The sequence below is a fragment of the Acartia tonsa genome, chromosome 13, assembly GCF_053477335.1.
Source record: "Acartia tonsa isolate MP-2025a chromosome 13, ASM5347733v1, whole genome shotgun sequence".
Taxonomy (NCBI): domain Eukaryota; kingdom Metazoa; phylum Arthropoda; class Copepoda; order Calanoida; family Acartiidae; genus Acartia; species Acartia tonsa.
In genome coordinates, this window is record NC_137272.1 from 28595015 (window position 1) to 28621051 (window position 26037).

Consider the following 26037-nt stretch of genomic DNA (forward strand, 5'->3'; position numbering starts at 1 on the left):
TCTAGATTATGAATAGGAAAGGGATAACAATCTAAAGAAAGAAGATGTTAGTCTGTCTATCAAATTATCTATCTATTAATCTATCTAAGTGTCGATCTATCTATCTAGGATATAAAAGCCGAGGATGGTCTAGATTATGAATATGAAAGTGATGATGACCTAAAGAAAGAAGATATTAGCTTCTCTGTTGAATCTGAATCACATCTACCAGCTGGAAGGAATGTATACACTCAAAATTAATTGAAAAGCATCAATTTGCATGTTAAAAAAAATTTATTATTGTTTTTGATGTTCTTCTGCTAAAATAAGTCGACCCATTACATTCTATTTTAGTTTAAAAAAATATTTTTTTGGGGAGGATGGAGGTGGTTTCAGGATTCAATTTCCCATTGGAGGGGGGGGGGGCTTCACTGTAAAGAAGAACCATGTTGGTCCAGTTGTCAGAGAGATCTTAAGCTACAGGCAGAGAGACATCCTTTTACTTCTATAAAAAATACTTCTATTGAAATACAGAGAGAGAGATTGAGTGTTCAAACTTTCCAACCATTAATTTTACACTACAAAAGGGGTATTATGTGTATCATCATTGGGGATATACATCAATTTATCGGCCATTGTATTATCCCTTTAGATCCCTGATTGAAATGTATATATGTTGTGTAGATCCATATCCCTTGACCCTGGTCTCCTAGCTGGACAAATTCAGAAGCGCAGCAGTACATCTGTTTCCAGGTATGATAATAATTGAATTTTGATAGCTGTTGTTGTAGCCATGATTCTCTGAAGTTAGGACTCAGATGCACACGGAGACTGGAAGTTAGAATCCTTTGGCCAATCTTAGATTGGTAAGCTTCGCGCACAGCTATTGTATTATTTGATAGCTGTCTACAGTGCCCTAGCAAAATGGGGATAGGTGTCACTGCTTTTGGCCTACCTATTCTAATGACGTTTCTTACCCCCCCCCCCCCACTCCCCTTTCTCTTTCCTTCAGCTATGACGTCAAAAGAATAGGTAGGCCAAAAACTGTGACATCTATCCCAATTTTCCTAGGGCACCTAACACAACTACTGATTTTGCCAAGCCAGGGGTCTTAAGGGATAAGACAATGGAGTATAAATCTTCCCTGCTTTATATTAAAATTATTAAATAAAATTTGACATTGTGAACCAACCAAGTGTCCAAAGATATAAAGCTAACAAATAAGAGAACGTACTAAGACTTAGAACTCCAGTCTTATGTCTCCTCTCCCCTTAAGAAGCAAAACTTAGCTTTCCTCACTCTGTATGTCTATTTGACTGTAATTTATATTCTAATTATGAAAATTTTTGTTGTTTATGAGTCCATATTTAAGATTTAAAAAAAGATGATTGATATCCAAAAGTCTAATGTAGCTTAGCTTTGTGGGTTTTTGGAACGTGTCTAAAGAAATTGTTTTGCCTCATATGAAGTAAATGTAAAGTTTGAAATTATTGTAGGGGAAGTAATAACAGTTCAGTAGAGCCTGGACAAGGTCAAGCATTCTCTGATAGAGGACCTTGTAGTACTCCCACCTCTCCTAGGTATCTATAGATAGATGGATAGATAGATAGATAGATAGATAGATAGATAGATAGATAGATAGATAGATAGATAGATAGATAGATAGATAGATAGATAGATAGATAGATAGATAGATAGATAGATAGATAGATAGATAGATAGATAGATAGATAGATAGATAGATAGATAGATAGATAGATAGATAGATAGATAGATAGATAGATAGATAGATAGATAGATAGATAGATAGATAGATAGATAGATAGATAGATAGATAGATAGATAGATAGATAGATAGATAGATAGATAGATAGATAGATAGATAGATAGATAGATAGATAGATAGATAGATAGATAGATAGATAGATAGATAGATAGATAGATAGATAGATAGATAGATAGATAAATATGGTGAGATAGATAGGTAGGTAGACAAGCATTCTCTGATAGAGGACCTTGTAGTACACCTACCTCTCCTAGGTATCTATAGATAGATAGATAGTGAGATAGATAGGTAGGTAGACAAGCATTCTCTGATAGAGGACCTTGTAGCACAAATACCTCTCCTAGGTATCTATAGATAGAAAGATAGATAGTGAGATAGACAGGTAGGTAGACAAGTTTTTCTGATAGAGGACCTTGCACTACTCCTACCTCTCCTAGGTATCTATAGATAGATAGACAGTAAGATAGATAGATAGGCAGACAAGTTTCTCCGATAGAGGACCTTGTAGTACAAATACCTCTCCTAATTACAAATAGATAGATAGAAAGTGAGAAAGGTAGATAGTGAGATAGATAGATAGGTAGACAGTCCTGTAGTATAACTACCTCTCTTAAGTGTACAAAGATTTACAAAAAATTGGTCTACAAAATTATTCAATTAATTTTCTATCTGTCTATCTATCTATCAGTCACTGCCAGGCACCCCCACAAGCACAAGAAGGAAGACATAGAGTCCACCCTCCCATATACCTATTTATCTGTCTATCTATATGTATATCTATCTGTCTAGGTCGCTGCCAGGTACCCCCCACAAGAACAAAAAGTTAACATAGTGCCCCCCCCCCCCCATATACCTGTCTATTTACCTATCTATCTATATAGGTCACTGGCAGGCACCCCCTTACAAGAACAAGAATACCTATTTATTTATCTATCTGTATTTCTATCTATCTATCTGAATTTCTATCTATCTAGGTCACTGCCAGGCACCCCTCACAAGTACAAGAATACCTATTTATTTGTCTATATGTATTTCTATCTATCTATATATATATATATATATATATACATATCTAGGTCGCTAAGAAGAGTGACATAGTGTCCATGTCTCCCATATACCTATTTATCTATCTATATATCTGTATATATTTATCTATCTATCTAACTGTATATCAATCTATATATCTATCTATTTATCTAGGTCACTGCCAGGCACCCCTACAAGTACAAGAAGTGCGACAGAGTGTCCACCCTTCCATATACCTATTTATCTATCTATATATCTATCTAGCTATCTATCTAGGTCACTGCCAGGTACCCCCCACAAGTATAAGAAGGGTGACATAGTGTCCATCCTCCCATATATCTATTTATCTATCTATCTAACTGTATATCTATCTATCTATCTAGGTCACTGCCAGGCACAAGTACAATAAGGCAGATATACCTATGATATACCTATGTATTTATCTATATAGGTCACAGGCAGACAACCCCCACAAGTACAAGAATACCTATTTATTTATCTATCTGTATTTCTATCTATCTATGTCACTGCCAGGCACCCCCCACAAGTATAAGAAGGGTGACATAGTGTCCACCCTCCCATATACCTATTTCTCTGTCTATCTAACTGTATATCTATCTATATATCTATCTATCTATCTAGGTCACTGCCAGGCACCCCCCACAAGTATAAGAAGGGTGACATAGTGTCCATCCTCCCATGTACCTATTTATCTATCTATCTAACTGTATATCTATATATATGTATATATATATCTATCTAGGTCACTGCCAGGCACCCCCCACAAGTACAAGAAGGGAGACATAGTGTCCACCCTCCCATATATCTATTTCTCTGTCTATCTAACTGTATATCTATCTGTATATCTATCTATCTATCTAGGTCACTGCCAGGCACCCCCCACAAGTAAAAGAAGGAAGACATAGTGTCCACCCTCCCATATACCTATTTATCTATCTATATATCTATCTGTAAATATTTATCTATCTATCTATCTGTATTTCTATCTATCTATCTAGGTCACTGCCAGGCACCCCCCACAAGTACAAGAAGGGAGACTTAGTGTCCATCCTCCCATGTACCTATTTATCTATCTATCTGTATACCTATCTATCTAGGTCACTGCCAGGCTCCCCCATAAGTACAAGATGGGTGACATAGTGTCCACCCTCCCATATACCTATTTATCTATCTATATATCTGTATATCTATCTATCTAGGTCACTGCCAGGCACCCCCCACAAGTACAAGAAGGGTGACATAGTGTCCACCCCCTCTGGGATAAGAAAGAAGTTTAATGGTAAACAATGGCGAAGGTTGTGCTCAAAAGAGGTAAATTATATTTTACGTTTTTAAAAGCGAATCTTTTCTATAATAAGGATCGGACTTTCGAACTTTGCATGATGATTTCTAAAGCAGTAATGTACGATTTAGAAAGCGTAACCAGTTTATCCGTACGTCCATTTAAAACATGTTGATGTTCAACCTTTTTGACAGCAATTTTTCTAGTGACAAGTGTTAATGATCATTTTTCGTACCATTTCAGAGCTTCGCTTTTATTGATGTTGTGTCATCCTTGTTTATATGATAAACAATGAAATATTTTAAAACAAGGATGACAACATCAATAAAAGGAGCTTGGATAAATATAGAGTGGCTTTTTTAGTTTTTATTATTCCAAACAAAAAAAATCAAATTTGAAGCAGCTTATAGTCAGGTATAAGGTATAACCAGCAAGCGAAATAAATCTAAAATAATATTTGGGGGGCAAATGGAGAGGTCGTCAATTTTACGATGTGTTGCCCCCCGCGACAGCTGAAAAACACGTATAGGTTTCGTGATTTTTTCCCGAATTAATTTCATTGTTGGTATAAGCTGGCTTATAGTGCCTAATAAAAAATGACTTTATATAATATAAATAACCAATGATATTTCATTATACATTTTTATTGACCAATGGTAAAATGTACACTAGCCTATCATTGGTTATATGTATTTTTTATTAGGCTCTAAAAGCTGCTTCTTCAAATTGCCCAAAATTTAGAATTATTAAAACATTAATAGATCCCTCTTTCTTTCCAAAATCGAAAAAATTATACTTTAGGGACTTTCAGATTGTATCTAAATCTGTATATTTTAGGGTTGTTCAAAGGAATCGCAAAGAAGAGGCTACTGTTCCCGACATCTTAGCCTCAAAGGAAAAAGCTATTCAGGTCTTAAAATGTTCATACATGATATGATATTAGAATTTATAGTTAACTACTATGTGATTTTAAGAATTAAAGTTTCATCACGGAAAATCTATTTATATCTATTATATGTTCCGTCTGTTAAAAGAGCTATTGTTAGGACAATATTTATAATTCCATATTTTTACCAACAGAAAACTCTAAATGTCTTCAATGCATTATTTAGCACTTACTCCCTTACAGGCCTCTAGGGGCACTTGGGGGTAAAAACAATTGTTGTGTGATTTTTTTTCTAGTGGAAATTTCTCTTGGGAGAAATTGTCATAAAATATTCCTTCGAACTTTTATCTAAACATATTATTGGTATAAATGTTTTCAAATCATTAAATTATATCACAAGTATGATAAAGAAAAGGTATGGGAGATTTTTTCTCAGTGGATATTTATATAGTTATAAACCTACCCTAGACCTTCACAAGTATGAATATTTCTAAAACCTAAGGTCCGGCATCAGCACCAGCCACAAATACCTATGGTGCTACAACCCTGATCATTGGCAGTCCAGCACCCGGCCATTCGAATTCTGCTTTAGGAATTTTTTTATTTTATATGGATGAAATCCAGATACATTACTTTTTTTTGTAAAACATTACACTGATAAACAAAGTTTTTTTAACAATGTTATCTTATTCATTGACTTTGGGTTCTTTTATTGAGTTTTAATTAGTTGGTTCCAAACCTTCAGTGTCGAAACTTTTCAACCAATAATTTAAATCTCAAGAAGGGATATTTTGTTTACCATCATTCGAGATGTATCTCTATTTTTCGTCGATTGTCTTATCTCTTTAGATCCCTGGCTACTACCCACCCACAATTACATTCTACAGTGGTTTCCATTATTAGGAATTGAAAAAGCGAATTTTTTTATGCTTAGGTTAGGTTAAGGAAAGGTCATATGAACTCCGATGAGAAAGTAACCCATAGTGATAGGTTTCAGTGGAATGAACCATTTTCCAACTACATGGTATCTTTTTTAATGTAAAAAAATTTAAAACATTTCTTGACATTTTATAAAATTTTAAAATTGTTTTATGTCTTTCATCCATACAAATAAATTGATAAAAATTAGGTCACCATCCGCCGACGCCGATTGGACACTCCACGCCGTTAGGCCACCCCTCAACGCCGATCGGTCACACCACGCCTTTGGCTGGCAGTTTGACACCGCTGGGCCATCTAACCCCGCTTATAGCGCCCTCCCCAGTGGCTCTCTCCTCCCCCCAACACATTCTTGCACAAAAAAGTCTTTCATCGGGTAAGAAATAGCTTTGTCAAGCTAAGGAAATCACCCTACCTTATTTGTAAATTTGAAATAAGGGAGAATGGGGAGTTTTTTAGGCCAGGTTAGTTTAGGTTATATATAGGTAATTTAAGAAGCCCTGGAAGAATAATTTACAGTGGAAAAAAACAACCCTTCCCCATTATCTTATGAATGAAGGGGGTTTCAGTGCTCGTTAGGTACTTTGAGGGAAAATACCCAAGTGAGAATTAAAGTACTGAGATGTTTTATGTGTGTACACTTTTTAAAACGTATGGTAATATAACCATTTTAAAAATATCAGCATATATGGCAAAATAATTGTATAAAAAATTGGGAAATAAAATACTATAGCTCATAAGGTTTTGTAATTCTTATTAAATTCTATTATATTTTTGAAGTTTACCTTCTTGTTTAAAAAAAACCCACAGATTTCTGTTCTTTTCTATATTTAAGCTATTCAATGCCGCGATGATTATGTACATATTTGTCCCTATTTAGGTGTCTCTGGTCACCATATTTCGCATTCAGTGGCTCCGTCGCCTCTGGCAGCTACTACTCTGGTGTCTGCTGTACTTAAACAGGTACCTTAAGCTATATTGTAGAGTGGCTATACTCTTATCAAGATGCTTTTTGAAAAAAGGGATCTTCTTTCATCAATTTAACTTTTTTATGCTTTCTCTCCAGTTCTCTCGGACCTCTAAAACAGTAGTCTCCAAATAATATTGACAAAAGTAGTAGGATTTATGTGTCTATGTAAATGAAATTTTGTGTGTCTTCCCCGCTTTTATTTTCAAATTTTAGATGGTCTATAGGTTGTATGTTTTTTATAAAAAACTTATCTTTAACAAAAAAATCCTTTTCTAGGAAGAAACGGACGCAGACAAAATGGAGGCAGCTAATCTGTTGGTCTCACTAGCTGGATCCAGTGAAATTCCAGGTATAAAATATCAATAGATAGATATGCAGATATATGGGTAGTTATAGGATATAGATAGATAGATTAATGGAGATAGCTAATCTGATGGTCTTACTAGCTGGATCCAGTGAAATTCCAAAAAGGGAAAGTATATAGATAGATATTTGTTCACTGTTCAATTATGCAGCTTGATAGATAGATTAAGCTAAATAAATATTTTGGTAAGTAGATACATTTAGTACCTTAATTTGTTGTTTTGTTTCAGGAGGTGTGGCCATCACAGCTCCACCTACCACCCCAACCTCTGGAGTGGGGGGAGGGAAAGGTCTCCCTGGCTCCAGGCATAATATGTTCATGCCTATAGCTAACCATCAAACAGCTGAACAAAGGTATATTTATATATACAAATATTGAATCAAATAAAACTAATATTTCAATTTTAATTATTTTCATATGCAACTTTGTTTTTTTTGTCTTTACTTATAGTACCTCTTTCATGTTGTAAATTAATTGTATTTACTTTCAAGATGGCGGACACCGCGTAGCACACCTCTGTCACACACAGCTCACAGTCTACCTTCAAAAACCAGTTCTGGAAGTCAGCTGATTCGACCTGAGCTGGTACGACCAAGATTGTTGCCACCGGCTCCTAGTGGGGCACCAGGTATAAAATTATGTATCATGATTTATTTAATTCACATTTTTCCAATTATTTTTTATTCTGATTTTTCAAATAACCTCTAACAATCTCTTTTAACTTTTTGGTTGCAGCTTTTAACTTTTAAAAGTTTGCCTTTTTTCTTTTTTGTTTCTTAAAAAATATTTTTGTATCAGGTGGTAGCAACATGATACCTCTACAAGCTGTGACCAACCCCCAGCAGCACCATACCAGCCAGCAGCTGGTGGCGGTCAATGCTGCCTCACAGACAGGTCAACATCAGCAGCTGACCATATCTGGAGGCGCCAGCGGCCCTGCTGGTCAGACCATCACTGTTATACCAGTCACTGGTGCCATACCAATGAAACCAGTTACCCAGGTAATAGAATTACAAAAAAAACATTGAATTTGGATTTCAAAAAAAAATTGACGTTAATTTGATAATCTTCTTTCTATCTTTTTGATAAAATTTTACTATCTAGATACCAACTGTATGTACTGGCAACACTGTCTATTACGTCATCCCTCAACAGCAACCCCACACCACCAGTGCAGCTGTCGCCCAAAATTCCCGCGCTTTTCCAGTCAAGGACAACTCGCGTGACAAACCAGTAGCCATTCACATTCCAGACCCAGCCGGTTCATCAGCTGATTTGTTAGGGAAAGGTGGAGGCACGATGGGAGGACTGCCGCCATTGTTTATCAAGTCTGTTGGTCAACATGGCGGACTTACATCTACATCTTTAGGTAAAGGATTTAATTTTTTACAATTGCAAACCAAAAAGAAGACATTTTAAGTAAAAGCAAACATCAATTATTTTAAATTTTGTAGGAGGATCAACTCAGCTGGTTGTTCTGACCAATGGAGCCTTGGCACCTGGCACACCTGTAGTACAGACCCTGGGAGGAGCTGGTACACCCATAGTACATACCCTAGGAGCTCCAGGTAATAATTATATGGTACACCTGTAGTACAGACCCTGGGGTTAGCTGGTTTATCTATAGTACACACCCTAGTAGCTCCAGGTAATAATCATATGGTACATCTGCAGGGATAAGGGATGGGAAACGTAGTAAAATATTATTTCAGGCCTATTTCAAGCCTAGGCCTTATAAACCAGTTTTGGGATGACGCAGTGGTTCGTCCTAAACGCTAAGGAAAAAGCTGTGTGTGTGTGTGTAGATAAAGTATAGAATCAAATTCAGGTAGCTAGTTTAAAGTAAAAAACATAACTTTTTATAAACCTATATATTAATGGCTTTTGTTAAAATGAAGTTTTTTCTCTCCCAAAATTTTTTTATCTTTTACTTTGGTAATTTGAACTGCAAGAAAGCTATCGTTGGGTTTCCCTCAGACAGATTTTAGTTTGTATTATTTGCATTTTTATTAATGAGTAAAAATTTTATTTGAAAATATCATTGCTAATTAAAATTCAAAATGAATAAATAAATATGCACTTGGGTAACATTCTATCAAGTTCTTTGGATACTATAATGTAATGATATATCTGTACTGTGTTGTATTGTACAAAAATTAGGGTTACGGTGTTGTACTAAATTTTTAAAATTCCGTACTAAATTTTTAAAATTCAAAATACAACATCTAATTTATTAACTACCAAATGAAAATTCGTAGCTACCTTCTTTCCAAAAAAATAATCCCGTTATTTTTGTTTTTTCTATATGGCCCTTTTTTAATGTTTAACTCTAAGAAGATTTAATAATTAAACTAATGTGATATAACACCATTTATATTTATTTTTTCGTAGCAGACGAAATCATTATTTTTTCTAGAATTGTCTGCTTCTAAAACTTCCCCCAATTGGTGATTGGTTGATACAAAACAAGCCCAAATCACAGAACACTATTGGTTTAGAGCGGTAGCCAATATGAGCCGTCCGCCAGTAAGGTCGTTAAATTAGGCAAATGGTAAAAGTTGCATGATCCCTTTCAAAACCAGGCCGAGACCTAATTTATGGCCAGGTTTCCTATCCCTTATCCCTGTACATCTGTAGTACAGACCCTAGGGAGAGCTGGTACACCCATAATACACACCTTAGGAGCTCCAGGTAATAATAATATGAAACAAATTATGTACAGTCATTGTTAACTAGTATAACCATCTATTTATAATTTATTTAGGTACCAGCAGCCACCAGCTGACCAATAACAAGGGAGACGGGCACCCAAACCCCGTGGAGCTGTTACCCATTTTACCACTGGCCAGGGTAGCAGCTAATACAAGTCAGGCCAGTAACCATCAGGTAAAAGACCTACCTAACCCTATTTCTTCAAAAAATATTTTAATTACATTGAATAAATTTTAAGACTTTCTCCTCGAGCTTAACTTAAATTATAGTAGTCCAAAGAATGAAAAAGAAATGTTTATTAAGGAGCCTTCAACTCGTGAGTCTCAGACTGGTAAGAGCCTTAGTCTGGGTACCACAGTGACCACCAACCATGCTCAAGTATACCCCTGGCATTCACTAGTGCCCTTTCTTACCAACCCCTCATCTGCACCCGGTCAGGGGGCAGGCGGTGATTCAGGAGGCGGAGGAGGAGGAGGGGGTGGTAATCCCCCACCTACAAATGGTGGAGGGGGAGATATGTCAAGAAATGGAGGGCGGAATGGTGGAAATGGTGAAGGAGAAACAGAGAAGGATGGAGGCAAGGGGCATGAACATTCTCCAGGTAAAGCAATAATTATCCTTATTTATTATCAACAATTACATCACAGTGTATGTATAAAAACTGTAAACTTTGTAAAAAACTGAAATTGCTGGGTGATTTATTTCTTCTGGTTGTAAGAAAATTGGAGGGGTGACAAGAATAATTAGAGGTTAAATTTGTCATTGAATTGTAATAGGATAAAATATTTCATGCTATTTATTTTTAGAATCATCTAATGGAATAAATGGTGGCAGTAATCTTTCAACTAGCAGAATAATAAGCTATCAACAGCCACAACCCCAACAACTAAACAACAGCAGTATAAGACTAATCAGTACTGGTCCTCCAATACCATCTGAACAACCTCAATCCTATGCATACATCAAAACATTCCCAACTTCTCTTCCTCAAGAAATAGGCAGCAAATATAATGAGAGCAACACGGTAACATTAACAGCTGGCGGCCCTAACTCAAGCGAGCATGGTCCACCTAAAACAGCTGTCTTAATACCAGCAAGTAACAGCTTTCATCCTAAGCAAACTGTTCTCATAGCTGCGGCTCCTAATGGCGGCTCTTCTAACCAAATAGTTCTGGATGATAACATTATAAAATATGTTAATGAATCTGGTGAAACTATTTATGTAAAAAATGCGGGAAGCAGTGAAGTTTTAACAAGGACAGAGCTAAAGATTCCCAGCCATGAACCTATCATTACCAGTTCTTCATTTGTTTCCTACAAGGCTCCTCTATCAGCCTCAGCTGTTCAGGGACTGTTAAGGCAGGCTGAGGAAAGAACAGAACTTGTGACGTCATCAACAAGTTTTAGCCAATCAGGATTAATTTCTCAACCTGCCAGCCAATCAGGATTAAGTTTACAAACTATTAGCCAATCAGGAGTTAGATTACAACCAATTAGCCAATCAGAAGTAAGATTACAACCTGTTAGTCAATCAGGAGTAGGTTTACAAACTATTAGCCAACCAGGAGGAGGATTTCAGCCAGTTAAGAGTACATCAACAAATGTACATCACTTAAACCAATTAGAAAAAGGCACACAAGCTGTTAGCCAATCAGAATTTAGCTCGCATCAGGAGAATTATTCAAATAATCAAGATGGAATCCAAGCAAAAAGTACCAACAGCCAAAAGTTGCGCATGAAACCGCCAAATTTACCGCCATTGCCGTCAACACCATCGACCCCAAAGGGCACGTCAGCTGACCCACCCCAGTCACCAATGGATGTGAGCTCACCGTTTCTTGATGAAGAAGTCTTCTTGCCCGACAGTGCAGCGGAAAAGCATGGTAATAAAGAAGGTAAATTCATTTTACAATTTCAAAAAAATTTTAATTGCTAATAAAAAAGTAGTAAATAAAAAAATGTCCCAAAATCTTTAACCTGAAATTGATTTTTTCTTATCAGATAAGAAGTTGACAGAACGGATTCGCCGGCCTATGAATGCCTTCATGATATTCAGCAAACGCCATCGTCCGTTGGTTCATGAAAAACATCCCAATCAAGATAACAGGTTTGTTTTTTGTTAATCTGTCATTTTACAAATACATACACATCTTTTCAAGCAAGTTTATTATCCTTATACTAAAGTAACAGGATGTTTGTTTGTCTGTGTGTGTATCTGTGTGTCTGTACCGAAGGATCTCGCTAACCGCTGAACCGATCAGGTTCTCCTGAACTGGGTAGATTCTCATAGGTCCTGGGAAGGTTTATAACTATTTTGGGGGAGGGTACCACCACCCTCCCAAGAGAAATCACAATAAAAACCAAAAAAATTTTAATATTCCTGCCCCATAGTGTCGCTAGCGTATGAATGTCTCTACGTAGCTTAGTTGCGCTGCGTAGATACATGAATTTATTATTTAACAGCTGATTGACCATAGACAAATTATTTCTTAAATTAGATATTTAAAATAAAAAAAACATTTAAATGCCACTAGAGGCCTCTAGGGGCGTAACCGCTAGTCCTATTATATAAAGAAGTAAGCTTTTTTTGTCTGTAGCGAAGGATCTCGCTAACCGCTGAACCGATCGGGTTCTCCTTTACAGGGTAGCTTCTCATAGGTCCCGGGAAGGTTTATAACTATTTTCTTGGGGGATGGGAAACCCCCAACCCCCACCCAAAAAATACCCCTCCCCCAAAAAAATTTAAAACAATTTTTCTTTTTAAAACTAAAATTAAAATAGTGGGGTCGACTACCCCCCGGGCCCCCCCCCCCCCTTTAAATTTTCCTTTAAATCTAGATTACAAAAATTAGTTTGATAAAACCTCATTCTATAATACAAAGTAGCTTGATGTCTGTCTGTCTGTCTGTCTGTCCGTCCGTCCGTCCGTCCGTCCGTCCGTCTGAAGCTTAAGATCTCAGTAACCACTGAACCGATCGGATTCTACTCTTCAGGGTATATACCTATTGGTCCTGGGGTGGTTTTAAGCTATTTTCTTGGGGGGTAGGACACCCCCAACCCCCTCCAAAACAAAAAAAATCCACCCCCCCATTTTTTTATATTTTTTTTACGAATTTTGTAAATTCGTAATTTAATCGCTATTTTTTTCATTTTTTTTTACGAATTTTGCGAATTCGTTATTTAACCCATTAGTGCCGAACCGGACATTAAAACCCGGTTCCGAAAAATGGAAAAAAACCGGTTTCCGGCTCCATAATTGCATCATTCTCAGTATGAATCCCTCCTCTACTACCCTGGCTTTCATTTCCCCCTGGAGCAGGCAGTTTAGCTTACTTCCGTTTTATGGTATAGCTCAACAAAATTTGAAAATCATGAAATTCAAAATACCCCTTCTAACTTTTTTGTTTTTATAGTAAAGTCGCTGATTTTTTTCGTGAAATCTAATGTTTATTGACAAGTACATCTATATGTGAATTCGTTTTATTCAAATTATTATTTTTTATATGATTTTTTTATCGTTTTTTTACGCCCTATTATGACCCGGTTCGGCTTGGCCATACATACCCGAAAATTTTAAAACCCGGCTCGGTTTCGGTTTTTATTACCCGGTTTTAACTTTTCAACCAATAAAAATAACAATTAACGTCATTAGTAAGGGTTTGAGCCACCATAATAACCCTAGTAATCTCTATAGGTGTCACCCAATAGTTTTATGATCGTTTTCTGATATGTAACACCCAAATTTTATATGTTCTTTTTTTGTAGTGTGTGTCTTTTAAAACTTCGAGCAACGGGTTTTTTTACCCGAAACGGCGGCACCTATAGCCGAAACACTAAATTTGAAATAAATCGCTTCGTATTATACTTGTAGCTCTTTAGATTACATGAGGTTGTGTAGTTTTCAATTACGGATCGTATCAAAGTTCTAAAAAGTGTTCATCTCACTTTTGGCGTTCAAAAATTACATTTTTCGATTTTTGGTCAAAATAACCGGGTTTATACAGGTCAACCGGGTTTTAAAACTGGGGGAAAGCACCAAAAACGGGTGTTAATGCCTGGTTGGTATTTATGGCCAAGCCGAACCGGGTTTTTTTGCAACTTTCCTGTGCACGCCACTAGAGCAAAACAAAAAAATACGAATTCCGTTTTGACCATTATAAAGCTTCCCTGAAACTTACAGCTCGATCGGCCCATAAAAGTGGCGCTCGGCACTAATGGGTTAATCGAGAAAATGTTTTCCTGCTGGGTAGGTGCAAAATTTGCGATCCGTTCTGCTGGGTAAGTAATAGAAGATGTAATTATACCTCTTGGGGCAAAGCCCCTAGAGGCTAGGGGCGAAGCCGCTAGTCTATAATACAAAGTAGAACGATGTCTGTCCGTCTGTCTGTCCGTCTGTCTGTCCGTCTGAAGCTTAAGATCTCAGTAACCACTGAACCGATTGGGCTTTACTCTTCAGGGAATATACCTTCTGGTCCTGTGATGGTTTTAAGCTATTTTCTTGGGGGGTGGGACACCCCCAACCCCCCCAAAAATGAAGATATCCCCCCCCCAAAAAAAAAAAAAATTTTTTTTACTTTTTCTTTTAGATCTAAAATACGAAAATTAGGTTGATCAAACCTCTTGGGGCAAAGCCCCTAGAGGCTAGGGGCGAAGCCGCTAGTATTTTATAAAGAAGTTAGCTTTTTTTGTCTGTAGCGAAGGATCTCGCTAACCGCTGAACCGATCGGGTTCTCCTTTACAGGGTAGCTTCTCATAGGTCCCGGAAAGGTTTATAACTATTTTCTTGGGGGGTGGGAAACCCCCAACCCCCACCCAAAAAAATACCCCTCCCCCCAAAAAATAAATTTAAAACAATTTTTCTTTTTAAAACTAAAATTAAAATAGTGGGGTCGACTACCCCCCGCCCCCCCCCCCCCTTTAAATTTTCCTTTAAATCTAGATTACGAAAAATTGGTTTGGTTAAACCGCTAGTTAGATATATAAAGAAAATATATTTTTTTATCTATCTATCTATCTATATTAGACTGGCCCAAAAAAACATGATTTTTTAAATCTTTACCATATCAATTTGCGGATACCTTGAAGTTGTTACCGACTCAAAAGTAGACCTTTTAGTGAAAACTAGACCTCTCTACAATGAAAATTGATCTCGAAATTTCAATCTTCAGCTTTTTATCAAAAACTTTATATTTTCATGATTTTAACAAGAAATAAGTAAAGAAATGCCAACCTAAAACAATGTAACAAGAGTTCAAATATTAAGCAATCATAAAAAGTAGACAGAACCGCCATTCCTGCCGAATAATTCCAAAAAACATCTAAAAACATTGTTTTATTTAAACTGATAATTTGTGTAAGAAATTGAACTAAAACAGTAGTTATTAGTCTTATGAGAAGAGACATGATGAAAAACTCTAAAAAATCTACATTTTAAAGACATAAAATAGGAAAAAGAGTTTTTGATAAATTTCATGTCTCAACAGACATTGTCGCCAATAAAGAGACAATTTATTTAAATAAGAAATTAAATGAAGGTAAAAAAATATGTAAAACACTTATTCTCATATCCAACTTTTAAAAAATGGATACTAATATAAAAATTAATATTGCAAAAAATAATTTGATTGTTTATTATTAAACCAGGAATAAAGAGTAAGGCATATCTTTAATTATTTATCTTCAATGATTTTGCATTTGACGAGATAGCGATAGATTTTTTCTTAAAATCAATTATAGGGCTAAAATCTACAAACAATGCATAACCTTTTTTTACTTAACGCACATTGAAAAGCGATTTAGACCTTCATTTGGGCCACACTAATCTATGTATCTAACTATCTGACTATCTGTAGGACTGTATCCAAGATCCTGGGAGAATGGTGGTATGCCCTAGGACCAGAGGAGAAACAGAAATACCATGACCTTGCAAGCCAGGTCAAAGAAGCACATTTCAAGGTAAAAAATCATTATAATATAAACAATATGTGTTCCTTGATTAGACCTAATTAATCTTGATCGTAATCAAAAAATAATTTATTTTATTTTAAAAAAATACTAGAGAAGGGGGGGGGGGGGTTAAAACAGTCTTTAACGCTCCCTTAACATATATAAACTTTTGTGCTTTGAAAGTTTACCCTAGAAATAATATCAAACATTCAAAATATACAGGTGTTGTTCCTCAAATTGCATTTAGAGTATATTACTTCTCAATTTAGTTTCAAACTAATTGAAAATAAGAGGAGTGGGAGCGGGGGAGGACATAAAATCATCGTCAATTTTAGGTTCCATAGTTCACTTTCTAATAGATTTTGTGTAATATCCAAGTACTAATAAATCCATTTCTATATAATTGTATTTAAGGCACACCCAGAATAAATCCATGTCTATATAATTGTATTTAAGGCACACCCAGAATAAATCCATGTCCATATAATTGTATTTAAGGCACACCCAGAATAAATCCATGTCCATATAATTGTATTTAAGGCACACCCAGAATAAATCCATGTCCATATAATTGTATTTAAGGCACACCCAGAATAAATCCATGTCCATATAATTGTATTTAAGGCACACCCAGAATAAATCCATGTCCATATAATTGTATTTAAGGCACACCCAGAATAAATCCATGTCCATATAATTGTATTTAAGGCACACCCAGAATGGAGATGGTGCACTAAGGAGAGAAGAAAGTCGTCAAGCAGCAGTAGATCTAATTCTGAAGCTCAGACAGGTTCAAATAGATAGATAGATAAATAGATAACTAGAGACACAGATACAGATAAATACAAGATGTGGAAAATATGTATATTTTAAAAGTTCAAATCGCGCAGCTTGTGTTTATAGTAGAACTACTATTTAAAATATAAATATCATTTTATGCTATTTTTGGTTTAAGAGTTTTCTAATTCTCAAGCTCAGACAGACATGTATATTGTATGTATATACATACATTTATTGATTATTATTGTATTATATGAATAGATTGAGGAAAAGATATATTATGTATTGATATATAGTATGTATTAATAGATGGATTGAAGAAAGATAATATGTGTAGATAGATAGATAGTTTGTAAGTTAAAGTCAATGGTAGAAAAGTTTGGAAACTATTACTTTGTCTAATTCAACCATAATACATATAACCATTCAAATCAGGAAAAGCTAACCAATGGTAGAATTAGTTCAAACAAATGTAAAAAAAAAATTTTTAGGGAAGGCATTAAATGATGCTGAAAGCAGCCTAGATTATCAAGATAATGGTAGTGAAGAAGCATCTTCTAGAACAGCCAGACAAAGGTTGACATCCACAGGTCAATTTACAATATTACTACATAAAAGTAACAAGATGTTTGTCTGTCTGTGTTTAAGTAAAGCTTTTGTTAACCACTTAACCGATATGGTTCTCCGTGAAACTTCTAATAAGATCAGTGAAAGGGCAACTGGATATTTAAAGAAATAGAAAATTAATGTATCATAAATTTGATTAAATTTTGAGTATTTAAAATCACAGGATAAAAATCTAAAAAAGCTTTATTATCCATTTATTGTTAGTTTGACTTTATAAGAGCATTTGATAGTACGTTTATAATCTACACATATCGGTCTGTGCAGGTAAGTGTAAAATGTAATTACATTCTATATAACTGTTTCTTATTCAGTCAGACAGACAAACGATTTATACCGTATTTATTGAGTAAATACACAGTTAAAAAATAAACAAGCCTCCCTACAAGAAGATTGCATGGATCTAAAGGGATAAGACATTGGTCGCTAAATTGATTTATATACCCAATGATAATACACAAAGTTACCCCCTCTATAGATTATAATTCGTGGTTGAAACGTTTTTACACTCAACTTAATTAACCTTTCAATCAAAATTACTTCCCAAAAGTTAAGCGCCAATGAATAAGAAAACATTATTTAAAACTTTAGTGGCTAGAGTAATTAACAGCCCAATGTCCTCTCTCTCAATGACAAGATTATATTAACTTGAATTCATTTATAGGGAGTTGTAGATCAGATAAGGATATGGATCATCCTTCAGACTTAAGATGTCAAGAACGGCTACCATTGCAGACAGATTCACAGGACACAGAAACAGGTAATTATATTTATGGCTGGCAGATTTTTTAGATTGAATAACCGATTCAAGGATTAATTTGTAGATTCACAGAGTTGTATATTAATCTATGTACATATTAGATTAATTAATTGTGGCATGGTAATTTTTTATCAAATACATTGTCATTATAAAGCAAACCATTATCATTATCATGTTACAGTGTAATATAGTTAATTAATGTTTGTTTTTTAGAATGTATTGTAGTGCAAGAGACAAATATGTATTGAATATTTAGTATACTTTTGAAGAAAAGAAGTAGCATATTTGTTTATGAAATTCTCTATTCTTATTTCTTAATTTAACTTTTAAGTAAAATATTGATATTTATTACAGAGAAAATGTACCATTATTTAAAGCACAACATTTGTTAGAGTGCATAAGTGATTACTATTGTGTTATATCCTAGTGATTTAGTGTGTGGGGTTGTATTTACCTGTGAAAAGTCAATAAATACATCATATTATCCACTTTATTGTTTCTCTTACACATATATACTTTGTAATCCAAGTTGTCACTTACTGTAGCTTAATGTTGGGATCTTAACCCTTTCTTGTGAAGTTCTATAAGCAGTCAGCAATTATTAAAGCTTGTGCATAAAAGTTTAGGCGCCACAGTGCTTTAAATAAGTACTAGGTATCTGACAGCAAATGTTATTGTAACCCGCTGCTGATCCCTTTATTATAATACATTTCAATCAGGAAAAGTTCTCCTCCCCTCCTCTACCGGAGTAGCAGGGTTGATTGGTAGTAAACTTATTAAAACCTGTACATTGTGGCATATACCTGCAGATGTATAATTACTAATCTGCAAATCTGACACTAATTTAATTTACATATCTCCTTTAATTGGATATTATTTAAAATAGAAACAGTTTTCTTGAGTTTAAAAGGAACTAGTGACCATATCAGCTAAGCCAATAATCTTATGGTGGTGCTGATCCCACTATCTTATATCATTGTGATTTATACTGGATTTGAGTGACAGGGAATACCTGTAGGTGCGGCCACAGAACTCCCCCCTCCTCTATTAGAGTTGTAGGCAGGGGAAAGAGGGAGATAAGTGTAAGTGGAAGCATACCAAGTTTTGAGTCTCACTGATTAAGTAACAGGGATTACCTGTAGGTGCGGCCACAGAACTCCCCCCTCCTCTTATTAGAGTTGCAGGCAGGGGAAAGAGGGAGATAAGTGTAAGTGGAACTCCTACTTACCTAAAGATTGTGTCTTAACTTGGACTACTCACCTAATCACCAGCATATCCAACATAATATAAACATACCTTTTCATATACTTCATACCTACAATTACCTGGTCCTACTCTGGTAATAAGTATTAGTCGAGTTCTGCAAAGGACTGATCTATACTTCTTCTGTTTGCAGTTTTAACTAGACTGGTTTCATTGAAGCCGTCTAGAATTTAATCTGTTCCTGGAGGATCCTACCAGTATTAGTCTAGTTCTGCAAAGAACTGACCTATACCTCTGTTTGCAGTCTAACTAGGCTGGTTTCATTGAAGCTGTCTAGATTAATCTGCTCCTTGAAAATCCTAACTTTATTAGTCAGGTTCTGCAAAGAACTGACCTATACTTCTGCTCGCTGTTTTACTAGGCTGGTTTCATTGAAGCCGTTTAGATTAATCTGTTATACCTGTATTAGTCGAGTTCTGCAAAGAACTGAACTATACTTCTGCTCACTGTTCAATTAGGCTGGTTTCATTGAAGCCGTCTAGAATTAAATCTGTTCCTGAAAAACCCTACCTGTATAAGTTGAGTTCTGCAAAGAACTGACCTATACTTCTGCTTGCTGTTTAACTAGGCTGGTTTCATTGAAGCCATCTAGAAGTTAATCTGTTCCTGCAAAATTTCTACCAGTATTAGTCGAGTTCTGCAAAGAACTGACCTATACTTCTTCTATTGGCAGTCTAACTAGGCTGGTTTCATTGAAGCTGTCTAGAATTTGATCTGTTCCTTCAAAGATCCTACCAGTATTAGTCGAGTTCTGCAAAGAACTGACCTATACTTTTCTAGTTGCAATCTAACTAGACTGGTTTCATTGAAGCTGTCTAGAATTTAATCTGGTCATACAAAGAACCTTTGATGCTGATAAATGTTTACCTGTATTAGTCGAGTTCTGCAAAGAACTGACATACACTATTTTCATAACTAGTCTGGTTTCAAGAATCCGACTAGAATATAATCTGGTCCTACAAAAAAAAAAAAAGAAAAAAAAAAAGAAAAAAAACATAAACATCATGAACATTTTACAGGGAAATGATTCAACTCCTCAAAGTGACAATAAGAAATATGAAAATACTAGTAATGTTATACTTGACATTAATTCTGAGGAAAATATCAGTCTAAAGTCACCTCTTATCTCTGCTAGACTTGATGAACATCAATGCATAATGTCACAATCTGATATTCTAAGAAATATAATATCAAGGGAGGAAAACAACAAAGTAGATGATACTAATTCTCATCAAGTTGAAGATGAAATTAACACTGATTATAAAATTGAAGAAATTGTAAAGACTTTAAATATACTTCAATTTAAAATTGCAAGTTATGAAAGTCATAGAAATGCATGTCATTCTGAAGCTCCACCAAATAATATAAAAACTTTCCCTTGTGACAATGATTTTATTGGTGGTAAAGCCCCTTTATCTGGATCAGTACATTCCCACAATCATGAACAGCAAGAAGATATTTGCAAGAAAAGGTCAAATCCTGTTGACTACTATGCTTTGTCAATAAGGAGACAATCAAAGGCTTTGAAAAGTTTGCTTTGTCCTATTGACATATCTGACAAATCTACTTTAAGTGAAACCTATAAGATTTGTTTGCCTGATGTTAAGTCAGAGAAGAGAGAGCTTCAAAGATCACTTAATAATTATGTGGTAAATCACCCAGTTGATCAGGAAGTTTTTAATTATGTTCAACAAGTCTTAGAGGATTCTGATATTTGGTGTAAACAAGTTTCAGATATCTATATTGCACTGGATTTGGATAAGAAATCCCAAGCTAAGAAGCTGTATGGAACCTTGGGAAAGTTTTCATCAAATTCAGAAATTGATATTTTTGAGTTCTTTGAACAGTTTGAATGTGTGTCAGCTGATTTTGAAATAATCAAAGAAAAAGCAGAGTTTCTGTTTTTAAAATATCTAGATGCTGATATACGGGAAGAGATCATAAGATATAGAGGAGATTATAAAGCTATGAAAAACTTTCTTCTTGATAAATATGGAGATTTCAGAAGAATTGTTGATAAAATCATTACTCCTTTATTCAATCTTGGAGTACCAGAACCTACTGCTGACCTATACACAAAACTAAGTTTCTTCAGAAAATATCAATGTGCCCTTCAGAAAATCAATCAACTCTTGTCATCTGATTATATTGATGCTTCGAAACTGGAGACTTACATATTTGGGCATGACTTTATGAAAATGTTATTACATTTACTACCAGAATGGTCCGTGGATACTTATATCAAGTCAATGGAAGCATTGAATCAAAGCATTTCTAAGATAGGTGGTAAAATAGCCTTCATCACTCTTGTAGATGCAGTTGATTGGTTATATAAAAAGTATGATGATCTTATCCTCACTGCTGATTCTTATCTACCATTAACTGTTAGGCTAACAAATTCAAGATTAATGCATGATGAGTCAAGCAATAGATATTCTGCACCTACCTCTGGCTATTCTAGTTTATCAACTGAACCTGAGGATGTTTTGTCTGATAGCTGTCAAAGTACTTGCAGCCAGAAAAGAAAAGTTTCACTGAATAAGTTTCCTTGTACTCTAAGAGGCCACACCCATGGATTAGCAGAGTGTCCTGAGTTTTTCATCTTGTCACCAAAAGAAAGAGTGAGTCAGAGAAAAGATTGTAATTTTAAACATTGCACACTTTGTTTACAGTCATCAGAATACTGCAAATATAAAAAATGTGTAAACAAAAAAGATATCCCAAAAAGTTTAGTGTGCACAGATTGTAAAGCTCTATCAAAGTCAAATCACAAGGCTTGTTATTCTGTTCTTTTCTGTTGTTCTTCAGATCACAAAAAACCACATAAACAAGAGTTGCTTAGTGCATTGAAGCAGTACATACCTGGATTTTAATAATATATTTTATTTCATAATATTTCATTATTCCCTTTTATCCAGTCTTTTATCATTATCATTTTATCTGTTTTTTACAAAAGTCAACAAAAATCAGTAAGCTTATTTTTGTGTTCAAGACTATTTTATACGATATTTATAAATGGATTGTATTGTCAATTTTATTAGTTCAATCCTTTGAAATCCCCACACACATTTTCTATATCTCATTTGTATCTATCATTTTGCTTTATAATGAACTTCTCTTTGCTGCGGGAGTGTGGCATGGTAATTTTTTATCAAATACATTGTCATTATAAAGCAAACCATTATCATTATCATGTTACAGTGTAATATAGTTAATTAATGTTTGTTTTTTAGAATGTATTGTAGTGCAAGAGACAAATATGTATTGAATATTTAGTATACTTTTGAAGAAAAGAAGTAGCATATTTGTTTATGAAATTCTCTATTCTTATTTCTTAATTTAACTTTTAAGTAAAATATTGATATTTATTACAGAGAAAATGTACCATTATTTAAAGCACAACATTTGTTAGAGTGCATAAGTGATTACTATTGTGTTATATCCTAGTGATTTAGTGTGTGGGGTTGTATTTACCTGTGAAAAGTCAATAAATACATCATATTATCCACTTTATTGTTTCTCTTACACATATATACTTTGTAATCCAAGTTGTCACTTACTGTAGCTTAATGTTGGGATCTTAACCCTTTCTTGTGAAGTTCTATAAGCAGTCAGCAATTATTAAAGCTTGTGCATAAAAGTTTAGGCGCCACATTAATGTTTATGGATAATGATAGATGACAAGCTGATTACTAAGTCCTACTAATCGGCAAAATCGGTTTATTAATATTTTTTTTTAGGAAAGGTTGTAGGCTAATTTGCGGGTTGTTAACCACCCTTAATAATATGGCCCTTGAAAATAAAATCATTACCACACATTTTATATTTTCCTTTTAAACAAAAACTAACCCTTTTTTTTTATAGAAAGTTCATTGAAATATGATTTTGAATTTTTATCTAATGTATTTTGTTTGGATAGAAACTAATAAAAATTGATTTTATTTTGTTAGAATTTATATTTATTCTGTTTCATAAATTATTTCTTTTGAAATAGATTGTTGATAAGTAACATTTAGGCAATCTGTTTCTAACATCAGAAAAGGTGCTTTCCTTATTTTTGAGAAAAAAAATAATATAATTGGAGAAGTTAGTTATTATTTTCTGATGTGCAAACCCTTCGTGTAGCCCTTACCCTGTGCGGCTAACCACACCCAACAGAACCCAACATAACCTGTTCTAAAATAGAAAAAAAACGAAAAACTACTCCTTCTCATTTTCAATTTTGTTTTAAATAAGGGAGATTGGGACATTTGAAAGAAAACTCAAAGCTTTCTCATACTGCTTTAGTAAAGAGAAAAATCATAAAATGAAATTTTTTTTGTCAATTTTCATTTTATTGCTAATAATCAGATTTTTATAAATAAGCTTATCCTTGTTTTTTATATTTCAGAATCTGATATTGATTTGAATTCTGACTCTATGGCAACACCAACTAGAAAGTACTTTTCACATGATTATGTAAGTATCTTTTTCTCTCATATTTTTCATTGTTTTCCATAATTGTATGTGCATTGCATATAAAAGGTTAATTGTGATAATAGACTCACAAAATTTTTAAAATTAAAATATTATAAATAGCAATTGTTTTTATCTTATTATATGAAGTAGTAAGGTTTTTTTTGTCTCTATCTTAGGATTTTGATAACTTCTCAACCGATTTGGAACTCAAGTTTAGGGAAGGTTTTAGGCTATTTTTTTAGATTTTAGTATTGGGATGTTTTCAGGCTTTTTCTTCCCTTTTTTGCCCTTTGATTAGAGAACCCCTTAAGGCTCGGGGCTCTTCACAACTAGTATCATATATTTTTCAAAATGATCACGTTAAAAAAGTATCAAATTCGTATGTTTTTTTTAGGCCCAAAGTCCTGTAAAAGAAATGTCTCGTGCCTCCTTGTTATCCCCGAACTCCACAGTATCCACCCCCCTCTCCTCACCGGCATGTAAACGAATCAAGTCAAGTCTACCTCCCCCCATCTCTATTGGTGGTGCATCATCGGCGGCTGAGACAGCAGCCACGCGGCAGCAGCAAGCATTTATTCTAGGTCAGTTAGAACTTTGTCTATAGCAAGGATCTCCTTTAGAGTGAAGCGTCTATTAGGTTCAGTATCTCCAACGTCCCAATAGAAATTACCACCCCAAAAAAATATTCTTTTTCAATTAAAAACAAACAAATTGAAAATAAGGGTGGCTAGACTTTCCCCCCTCCCACTTTAAATGCCTCTAGAGGCTTCTTTGGGCGTATTTTTGAAAAAAAAAATAGAGTTTAAAGAGAATGAGATTAAGTGATGATTAGATTGGTTGACACGATTGGTTTCTGTCAAATTAACTTAGAATTGTTAGACAGCTTGATAGATGATTAGATAAATTGTAGAACGGATAGCTATGGATGGTTAATAGACAGATGTACAAGCATATTATTTTGAGCAAATCAAAAAATAATATTGATTTTATTTTCAGGTCCAACGCCAGCTATGAAGACTAGACACATCCAGACCCCACCAGAAAGCCATAGCCCAACAGCTTCTTCTGCTGATTATTTACAACCCCAGCCGCAAAAAAGCCCAGCAGCTGTCACAAAACTGCTACCTCCACCTAAAAAAGTTATTTTGGATGCTGCGCCTTCCCAAACAATTAACCTACCTCTCCCTTCCCCCCAACAAACAACAACTTTACCCCCCTCGTCAGCTGTAACAAGTTCCCATAACAACAACAACAATGGCCAACATTTACAACCGCCGGATAAAACACCGATGACCCCAACTACCCCGAATTCCATTAAAAGATTTTTCCGCAAGGCCACAAAAGAAGATGGCATGGACAAGGTCCTTGAAACTGTCAACTTTGAAGAAAAATTCTCGAGTCTGCCGGAATTTAATCCACTGGCATCGCCATCGCACGTGGGAAACGCGGGAAATGGAAATGGCGGGAACGTGGTGACAGTGTACACAAAATCCGCTAGTGTACACAAGAATAAACATGAGGAGGACGACCTTGGCAGTGATGCTACTGCAACTCCGAGGTAAGTTTCTTTCTTGGCTTTTTGTAAATTTTAAAATTTGAATATTATAAAGAAAAATATAAAATGATATGTAATTTTTAGAACTCCATTGACCTGCACGAACACACCAGTGGCCAAAATTACTGGAGTTACATTCTTTGGACCAGACTTCAATCCAGATACTTTTAAGGTAAAATTGTTTTGCTTATTATATCATTGTTATTGTTCTTAATAAACTCTTCTAAAGTACAAATATTAAAAAGTGTCCGTAAATAATTTTGTTTGTAAACTAGACCTTAGAATGGTGTTTGATTAAATGTATGACTCATCAAAAATAAAATATAATTTAGATATTTTGTATGATTACAGGTTGATGCAGATAGCACCACTACTTCACCCCGAACTCCAAGTGCAAGTGGGGGTGCACGGACCCCGGGAAATACCCCACGGACTCCAGGGACAACACCACGCACCCCCAGTGGGACAGGAGGTGGTGGTGGGTCCCTCAGACGGACCCTGGATGGACGACGGCATTTAGTGATGGAGCTATTTCAAGAGGAAGGGTTGTTTCCTTCAAATCAGGTAATAAAAATGTCTTAAGTTACATGAAATTCCGTATCTGTAGCATAACCAAAGATGTTAAAAGTTGTAACTACTGCTGCTATGTCAGATTAGGAACATTAAAAGTATGTGTTTGAGAAATG

At 35.0% G+C, this 26037-nt stretch overlaps 1 protein-coding gene across 2 annotated transcripts in view; it reads left to right on the plus strand.

Moving 5' to 3' along the window:
* Positions 1–26037, plus strand: part of LOC145304554 (uncharacterized) — a 51392-nt gene that overhangs the window by 23269 nt on the left and 2086 nt on the right. For both annotated transcript variants that reach the window (XM_080146464.1, XM_080146465.1), the window contains exons 22-48: positions 109–216; positions 662–732; positions 1476–1559; positions 4012–4123; positions 4932–5004; positions 5483–5568; positions 6106–6295; positions 6800–6882; positions 7166–7238; positions 7483–7606; positions 7745–7881; positions 8052–8254; positions 8358–8622; positions 8708–8821; positions 10018–10139; positions 10269–10566; positions 10772–11860; positions 11967–12072; positions 15818–15920; positions 16620–16701; positions 17183–17281; positions 17980–18075; positions 23729–23796; positions 24191–24377; positions 24793–25354; positions 25436–25523; positions 25703–25915. In XM_080146464.1, coding sequence (XP_080002590.1) covers positions 109–216; positions 662–732; positions 1476–1559; positions 4012–4123; positions 4932–5004; positions 5483–5568; positions 6106–6295; positions 6800–6882; positions 7166–7238; positions 7483–7606; positions 7745–7881; positions 8052–8254; positions 8358–8622; positions 8708–8821; positions 10018–10139; positions 10269–10566; positions 10772–11860; positions 11967–12072; positions 15818–15920; positions 16620–16701; positions 17183–17281; positions 17980–18075; positions 23729–23796; positions 24191–24377; positions 24793–25354; positions 25436–25523; positions 25703–25915 — 4836 coding nt within the window. The remainder of the gene's footprint in view (positions 1–108; positions 217–661; positions 733–1475; positions 1560–4011; positions 4124–4931; positions 5005–5482; positions 5569–6105; positions 6296–6799; positions 6883–7165; positions 7239–7482; positions 7607–7744; positions 7882–8051; positions 8255–8357; positions 8623–8707; positions 8822–10017; positions 10140–10268; positions 10567–10771; positions 11861–11966; positions 12073–15817; positions 15921–16619; positions 16702–17182; positions 17282–17979; positions 18076–23728; positions 23797–24190; positions 24378–24792; positions 25355–25435; positions 25524–25702; positions 25916–26037) is intronic.